At 66.8% G+C, this 7,579-nt stretch overlaps 2 protein-coding genes across 2 annotated transcripts; one reads left to right on the top strand and one right to left on the bottom strand.

Moving 5' to 3' along the window:
- Window positions 1–3,362, top strand: AMH (anti-Mullerian hormone). Its single transcript, XM_077121254.1, has 5 exons — window positions 1–975; window positions 1,614–1,756; window positions 1,982–2,090; window positions 2,184–2,343; window positions 2,432–3,362. Exons 1-5 carry the CDS (start codon window positions 543–545, stop codon window positions 3,285–3,287), a joined length of 1,701 nt encoding a protein of 566 aa, XP_076977369.1. The 5' UTR covers window positions 1–542; the 3' UTR covers window positions 3,288–3,362.
- A 127-nt stretch (window positions 3,363–3,489) lies between these two features.
- JSRP1 (junctional sarcoplasmic reticulum protein 1) lies at window positions 3,490–7,161 on the bottom strand. Its single transcript, XM_077119548.1, has 7 exons — window positions 7,112–7,161; window positions 5,994–6,146; window positions 5,577–5,620; window positions 5,295–5,424; window positions 4,764–4,934; window positions 4,076–4,167; window positions 3,490–3,961 (listed from the first exon to the last, which is right to left on the bottom strand). The coding sequence occupies exons 2-7, from the start codon at window positions 6,109–6,111 to the stop codon at window positions 3,518–3,520; spliced, it is 999 nt and encodes a 332-aa protein (XP_076975663.1). The 5' UTR covers window positions 6,112–6,146; window positions 7,112–7,161; the 3' UTR covers window positions 3,490–3,517.
- Between the last annotated feature and the right edge of the window lie 418 nt (window positions 7,162–7,579).

Here is a 7,579-nt window from a genome sequence, read left to right as displayed (position 1 = left end):
AGCCAGGGACAACTGGGTTTCAGGGCTGCCTGCTCTGGTGGCAGCTCTGTCCCAGCAGCCACCAAACAGGCCCTTCCAGGGCAGGCATCAGCAGGTCTGGGGTCCTATAACAGGAGAGGCGCCAACACACCTCACTCCCTCTGGGGCTTGCAAGTGGAGATGCCTCTGCCCCTGGAGCCCCCCACCCCACCTTCTGCTGAGGTTGTTTGTAGGGCCCCCCAAGGAGGCTGAAGTCCTCAGTGCAGGCTCTGGCCTGTGATCAGCTCTGTTTACAGCCAGGCCAGTCACTCCCTGCTCTGATTCCCACTCCTGTCCCCAAAAGAAATGCCAGTCAAGGACAACACTTTTGACACATCAGCCCACTGGCTATGCTTTATATCTCCGCAACGGGTGAGATAGGCCTCAGGCAGAACAGAGAGGCCTTTGAAGGTGCCTCCTCCAGCGTGGCACCACACTGGGCATTGTCACCCAAGGTCAGGGCCATGGAGGAGTGCCCCGGCCCAGCCCATATAATCCCACTGGCCTAGCCCTCCACACCCACCATGCACGGTCCACCCTCTCTCCTGGTGTTCGTGGCCATGGGGGCTGTGTTGGCAGCTGAGGATCCCAGAGGAGAGGTCCCCAGCACCCCAGCCTTTGCCCAGGAGCCAGTCAGAAGCACTGTGCATAATGAGGGCCTCAGCTTTGGGAGAGACTGGGACTGGCGTCCAGGCAGCCCCGGGGATCCCCTGTGCCTGGTGAAGCTGGACAGGGGCAGCAGTAGCACCCCACTGCAAGTGGCAGGTGCCATCAGCAGCTACGAATGGGCCTTCTTGGAGGCTGTGAGGGGTGCCCGCTGGGGTCCCCGCGACTTGGCCACCTTTGGGGTTTGCCGCCTCAGCGACCAGCTGGCAGCCCTAGCACCCTTGAGGCGGCTGAGAACTTGGTTGCAGGAGCCCAGGGTGCAGCGCCTGGTGGTCCTTCACCTGGAGGAAGGTATGTTGGGGGCCCCACCAATCCAGGCAAGGGACAAGGCCCCTAGTTGCAGACCTCTCACCTTGAGTGAGAGGACATGGAGTCCTGAGCAAGGCTGGGTTCTGTGAGCCCCATCAGGTCTTATGTTCCCTGTGCCCCTCCCACCATAGTTGAGGCTCTGTGCCCTCAGGGTGGGGCTCCAGCTGGGCCACGCTGGGGGTAGGAGGTCCCTGCCGGCAGGGCCTGAGTAAGTGTCCCCTCAGACTCACAAAGAAGCCACTTGGGGTAGGGCCAGTAGAACCCCCACTCTGCAACCAGGTATGAGCTGTTCTCAGAGGCCATTTCCTTCAGGGAGGGCCAGTGCAGGGAAGGGGCTTCCGAGGAGACCTGGGGCCTCTCCCAAGCAGATCCCAAGGCCCTGTGACCCCAAGGGCTGGGGGCAAAGGCACAAACTCACCCACATCCCTTGGTTGCTCCACCTGGGTCACAGGAAGGCAGCAAAGGTGGACCACACCAGTGCCTGCAAGGTCCCCTGCACCCCACACCCCTGAGGCCCCCAGTTGTGCAGCTCCCCCCCCTCTCTGTGGCAGGCATTTGCCTCTGGGCTGGCTGGGACAGGCCTGGGGCTCAGGGATCTCCCCCCTTTATCCTGGCTACAGTAGCGTGGGAGCCGACCCCCATGCTGAGGTTCCAGGAGCCCCCACCTGGAGAAGCCAGTCCCCCGGAAATGGCGCTGCTGGTGCTGTACCCAGGGCCGGGCCCTGAGGTCACTGTCACTGGGGCTGGGCTGCCCGAAGCCCAGGTACCTGCCAGGGAATTAAGGCGGGCGGTTTACAAACACCTGGAGTCCAGGCAAATTGCAGGCTGGCCAGTTGGGGAGGGGGGGGCCATCTTTGCAAAGGTTTGTGCTTCAGGGAAAACAGGGGCTGTCTTGCAGGGGCGGCTGTGGTTGGGTCGCTGGCAGGTGGGGCGGGAGGAGGGGCTGGGTCGACAGGACTACTGGCGGGCTGAGTTCGCGTCTCCACAGAGTCTCTGCCCGTCCCGGGACACCCGCTACCTAGTGCTGCACGTGGAACACCCGGCAGGGGCCTGGCACGGCTCCGGGCTCGCGCTGAGCCTGCGGCCCCGCGAAGACGGTAGGCCGGTGCAAAAAGAGTGGGGAACGGGGCGGTGGCCGGGCGGGTTGCTCTCTCCCCAGCCCCTGAGCCAGCGCCCTGACTCCGCCTCAGGGCCCCCCCTAAGCACCGCCCAGCTGCAGACGCTGCTGTTCGGAGCCGACGCCCGCTGCTTCACGCGGATGACCCCGGCCCTGCTCCTGCTGCCGCGGCCCGGGCTCACGCTGTTGCCCGCGCACGGCCGGCTGGACACGGTACCCGTCCCGCCGTTCAAGTGCGTGGAAACCCAGGCGGGCGTGGGATGACGGTAGGGTGGGGGGTGGGGAGCCGGCCAGCCACTCACCGCACCTCTTTCTACGCAGACTGTCCCCGGAGCCCGAGGAGCCGCCGGCCAGCACCGACCCCTTCCTGGAGACGCTCACGCACCTGGTGCGCGCGCTGCGGGGCCCCCCGGGCCCAGCCTCGCCGCCGCGCCTCGCCCTGGACCCGGGCGCGCTGGCCGGCTCCCCGCAAGGCCTCATCAACCTGTCCGATCCCGCGGCCCTGGAGCGCCTACTCGATGGCGAGGAGCCGCTGCTGCTGCTGCTACCTCCGCCCACCGCCGCCGAAGAGTCCGCGCCGTTGCCGGAAGCCGTCGAGACGCCGTGGGCCGCGGGCCTGGCGCGCCGCGTGGCCGCCAAGCTGCAGGCGGCGGCCGCCGAGCTGCGCAGCATCCCGGACCTGCCGCCCGCCGCCGCGCCGCTGCTCACGCGCCTGGTCGCGCTGTGCACGGGCCCCGGAGGCGGCGACCGGCCCTGGACCCCGCTGCGCGCGCTGTTGCTGCTCAAGGCCCTGCAGGGGCTGCGTGCGGAGCGGCGCGGGCGGGAGCGGGCGGTGGGGCGGTCGCAGCGCAGCGCCGGGGCGGGCGGCGACGGGCCGTGCGCGCTGCGGGAGCTGAGCGTCGACCTGCGCGCCGAGCGTTCCGTGCTCATCCCGGAGACCTACCAGGCCAACAACTGTCAGGGTGCCTGTGCCTGGCCGCAGTCCGACCGCAACCCGCACTACGGCAACCACGCGGTGCTGCTGCTCAAGATGCAGGCGCGCGGGGCCGCCCTGGCGCGGCCGCCCTGCTGCGTGCCCACGGCCTACGCGGGCAAGGTCCTCATCAGCCTGGCAGAGGAGCGCATCAGCGCGCGCCACGTCCCCAATATGGTGGCCACCGAGTGCGGTTGCCGCTGAGCCCGGCCGCCCGCACCCCGCCAAGTATTTATTCTAGCCCTGGGCCGCGGCCTAATAAAGTCCAGCGAGAGCCTGCGGGCGCCTCTGTGCGTGGAAGGGGGACATGGGGAGTGCGGGGTGGGCACAGGCGGGTGGTTTCTGCACCCGGCAGCGCTCAGGGCCTGGGTCCAGGGTCGCGGCGCAAAGGAGGAGGAGCTGCGGCGGCCGGGACCCTGTCTTTATTAGGCCGCTCAGTCCCGCCCCTTGCCCGCTCGGCGCTTCTGGCGGCCCAGAGCCCGCTCCTCCGCCGCCACCCGCCCTGGAGAGACGCAGCCCCGCCTCTTCTTGCGCTCGGGGTCACCCGAGTCTCGCTGCCACGGCCGGTGGCCCTCTTCGCGCGCCTGCCAGCGCCGGGGCAGGGCTGCTTGGGGCTCCTTGGCGGCCCGCGGCTTCGCCTCCCGCCGGGGCCTCTCCTCCTTCCCGGGTCTCTCTTTTCGTGGCCTCGCCTCCTTCCTCCCCTCGTGCCCCGGCGGCTTCTCCTCGGGTCCTGGTTTGGCGACGGGGGCGTGGTCCTCCCCGCTGGACTTCCTGGACTTCTCTGCGGCCTCTCTGCTCCCGGGATCCTCAGGCCTCTCATCCGCCTCCACCGGGGGCGCTGGGGATTCCAGTGTGGGGACCCAGGCCGCGGGCGGCGGCTGCAAAGCGGGACAGCGTGGGCCGCTGGCGTCGGTGCCCACCTCGCGGGCCGGCCCCGGCCCCAGCCCCGAATGAGGCAGCGCTGCCCGCGGGCCCTCGAAGGAAGTGCTTACCGGAGGCTGCTCTTGCCCCATCGGGGCTGCGCTTGGCGGGACCCACGGCTCCGGGGCCGGCGCGGGGGCGGCCGCTTCTCCAGCCACGGCGTCTGGGGGTTGGGTGGGAGTCGATGCAAGTCAGACACGGGCGGGGACCTACGATATTGTGCATCCCTGCCTTTCATCTCGGGAGCCCTCTGCCTCCGCCAGGCAGGCCTGAAGCGTTTCCTGACACAGACGGAGCGGACTCCCCGGGGTGCAGCACGACCCTGATGGTCTCCGAAGCGGGCCGGACCCCTCCCGGCCTTCAGAAGGGACTCCGGGTCCCGGCCGCTACGGGCACGCCCTTTCCCTCCTCTACCCTCGCCTCTCCTCCGCTCTCCTCCTTTTCCCTTTCTGCAAAAGGATTGACCAGCGGGGCGCTGCAGGAGCAACCTGAGGGGGCCCCGGCCCTTCCCTGGCGAGGCAGAGGGTTCAGGTCCGCCCCGGGAGGCGCTCTCTGAGGAAGGTGCACCGTGGAGGGGTCGGGGGTGCGAGTCTGTCCAAATGGGGAGCCCAGGGCCCATCCCGGGGGTTGGGGCGCACGACCTGGGGAGGGGATCATCTGGGAGGTTAGGAGTGTAGGAAGTCCCTGGGGTGGAGGAGGAGTGCGGGCCGTCCCCGCGGGGACACCCCTGGCCCTTCCGGGGGAGGGGGACGCGCTCACCCCGGCACAGCTGCACAGCCGAGCCCAGCAGCGCCACCAGCGACGCCAACACCAGGCACTGGTTGAGCGTCAGGTCTCCCCAGGGCGGCAGCTCGCTCCCGGCGGGCGGCGGCGGCGGCTGCGGGGGTGGCGCGCTCTGCGCCTTCTTCCGCGCGGGGGCGCTCCGGAGGGCTGCGGAAGCAAGCGCGGGGGCGGTTGCGGGCTGCGGGCTGGCGGCTCGCCGGGCCAGGGAGAGAGGACCTGGCCCTGCCCGCAGTGGCGCCCCCACCTGGTTGCGTGACCCAGGCAGAGGTCCTAAGCCTGTGTGCCACAGTTTCTCCAGGTCCCCTTCCCGGGTAGGCCAGACCGTTATAGCCGTGGCTCCCAGCCTGTGTGATTCCTCCCAGTGACATCTGGATGTCACTCAGCCACGGGGACACCATGACACCTCATCCCCCCCCTCCCCCGATCCAAAGAATCAACCTGGGTGACCTCCCTCCGTGGCCACCCAGAACCCAGCCTCCGCCTCATCCCTCCTGCTTGCAAACCCACTTGCTCCTGTTTTCAGTCTCTCCTTCCCCGAGCTGGGGGCCTCTCTGGCCTGAGACTCCTTTTCTATTTTCTTTGGTTTTGCGTCCATACTGCTGGCTGGGCTGCTGTCAGCCTCAGGTTCCTGGAAGTCCTGTGGGGTGGCGCAAGGACAATCTGGGTGTTTCCTCCAGGTCTTTCTTCAAATGGAGCCCAAATCCTCCCAGTGGGCTGTAAAAACCCACCCGCCTTGGCCAGCATGTCCCAGAATCAGGGGGCTGAAACCCAAAGGCCCCCACTACTCACGTGGGGCCAGCTGCTGAGTTCGCTCAGCCTCGCCATCGTCACCACTAGGAACAGAGGCAGAATCAAGATGGTGGGGACCCTGAGCTAGTCCCACTCTCCACCCAGCTTTTCGCGCCATACAGCAGAAAAAGTAGATAGGCTCAGAGACAGCAGATGTCTTGCCCCAAGGTGCCCAGCACCGCAGTGGCAGCACAGTTTGTGAACCAGGTCCAGGTGGATTTGAACCGTGCCCAGCACCTGTGTTCTCCAGGCACCTTAGAGATCCCCCCAAACAATAATTGAACCCCAGAATGGAAATGGGGCACACAGCATAAATCAATCCAATAAGGGAGCCTAGCCTCCAAGGGTGAGCCACCTGGCTTAGCCGGGGGCTTGGGGAGGGATGTGTCCTGTAGGCCCCTGGCCCCCAACAGGTACCTCGAGCTGTGTCCTGCCCTGGCTGGCCGGGGCAGGGGTCGGCCAGTGCAGCAAGGTCTCTGCCGGCCTCACAGCTGCCCAGGCCTCCATCCAGCTCCTCCAAGGCTCTGCTGGTCATGGAGACAGCTGGAAAGTAGTGGGTCCAGGGTCTGGCTGGGAGGGATGGGGGGTGGTTTGTCTTAACTAGCCTCTGCTCTGGGCCTGGGCCTGACCTGGGGGCTTCATGAATCCATTTTTAAACCACCCCCCTTGGCTCTCCCAGCCTGTGCTTGTATGGGTCTCTCTGCCTGCAGCACCCTTTGATCTCGCAAATTCCTGCTCACGCAAGGTACAGCCCCAGCCAGACCAGCCCCCCATGCTTGCCTCGTGTCCCCCATCTCCGGGCCCCCTCTCTTTAGCCCAGCCCCAGCATCGCTGACCATGGCAGTGGAGGGTGTACAGCCCAGAGAGGGCTGGGATTCACCCAAGGTCACACAGCGATTAGTCACTGACGCAGCCCTAAGCACAACAGGCGGCCCCGGGGCGGGCTCGAATTCCCTGAATCCAGGGACTATTTTTATCTGGTGCCCAAAGCCAGCGGGACAAGCCAGCGGGATGACCCAGCCCCTCCCAGGCCACCCCCACTCCTGGCCTTTGCTCCATGGGGGTCTCCATTTGGGGTCATTCTCACCACCTGCACCCCCTGCCTCCCCTTCGAATCTCGGGGCTCAAGCCCCTGCAGAGCCAGCCCTGCTGTGGCCGTGACAGGCCAGGGCAGTGCAGGAAGGTCCTGGGGGGTCTCCCAGCCTCAGAACTGAGCCCCTTCCCTCTCCACTGGTGCAAGGACTCTAGAGTCCCCAGCCCAGGCTCCTGCAGAACTTGAAGTGAACTTCACACCCATCTGCTTCCCAAGAGCTGGCTTTCTGGGTACCCCTGGGTAGAAAGGCGCCCCTTCCCTTGGCTCCAGGACTGGGGAGGGGGTGGGGCATGGCCATGGGGGAGGGGCCCACTGTGCGGTACTCTAGGCGTGGATCGGGGAGCAGCCACAGGAGTTGGAGGACCCTGGTGGGTCACAGAGTTGCCCTCTCCAGACCCGGGGGACCCCTACTTCTGCATATCCCTGCCCGGGCCCCTCTTACCCCTCAGCCGCCACGCTGGGCCTGGCAAGCAGGAGGGAGCGCCTGGAGGGTGGCCCAGGGACAGACAGCGACAGGTGGCCGGAGATGGCCGGGGCAGGCCAATCAGCGAGGCGGGGGAGGGGCTGGCACGAGGTCGCTGCCGGGGCACCCCGTCCATTGGGGCGGGCAGTACAGTAGTGATGGGTGACCCCTGGCTCCTGCAGATGGAGCTGGCCAGCGGGCTAGTGGCTGTATGCCTTGGGGGACATTGCTTCCCGTCTCTGAGCCTTGGAAAAGAAGATCCCAGGGCTGAAAGCATCTTCCAAAGGGCCTTCACCCATCTTCCCTTTCCTCTTGGATTTGTTCAGCAAACGTTTATGAGGCGCTTCTGGTGCGCTGGGCCCAGCAGCAGCAGCATCAGCAAAGCCCACCATGGCCGGCTGCGGAGCACAGCGACATCAGGGGGGACTTCCTGGAGAAGGAAGTGCC

Source organism: Tamandua tetradactyla, chromosome 11 (assembly GCF_023851605.1).
Source record: "Tamandua tetradactyla isolate mTamTet1 chromosome 11, mTamTet1.pri, whole genome shotgun sequence".
NCBI lineage: Eukaryota > Metazoa > Chordata > Mammalia > Pilosa > Myrmecophagidae > Tamandua > Tamandua tetradactyla.
The sequence above is the reverse complement of the archived record's forward strand: the minus strand, read 5'-3'. Positions and strand labels throughout refer to the sequence as shown.

What these genes read in the sequence shown, in the direction of transcription:
- AMH (XM_077121254.1), top strand. Translation starts at nt 543, where the DNA reads ATGCACGGTCCACCCTCTCTCCTGGTGTTCGTGGCCATGGGGGCTGTG. An exon ending in CTGGGCTGCCCGAAGCCCAG is followed by an intron (nt 1,757 to 1,981) that starts GTACCTGCCAGG and finishes GCGTCTCCACAG; the next exon opens with AGTCTCTGCCCGTCCCGGGA. An exon ending in CCTGCGGCCCCGCGAAGACG is followed by an intron (nt 2,091 to 2,183) that starts GTAGGCCGGTGC and finishes ACTCCGCCTCAG; the next exon opens with GGCCCCCCCTAAGCACCGCC.
- JSRP1 (XM_077119548.1), bottom strand. Translation starts at nt 6,111, where the DNA reads ATGACCAGCAGAGCCTTGGAGGAGCTGGATGGAGGCCTGGGCAGCTGT. An exon ending in AACTCAGCAGCTGGCCCCAC is followed by an intron (nt 5,425 to 5,576) that starts GTGAGTAGTGGG and finishes GCCACCCCACAG; the next exon opens with GACTTCCAGGAACCTGAGGC. An exon ending in GGCTGTGCAGCTGTGCCGGG is followed by an intron (nt 4,168 to 4,763) that starts GTGAGCGCGTCC and finishes CCCAACCCCCAG; the next exon opens with ACGCCGTGGCTGGAGAAGCG.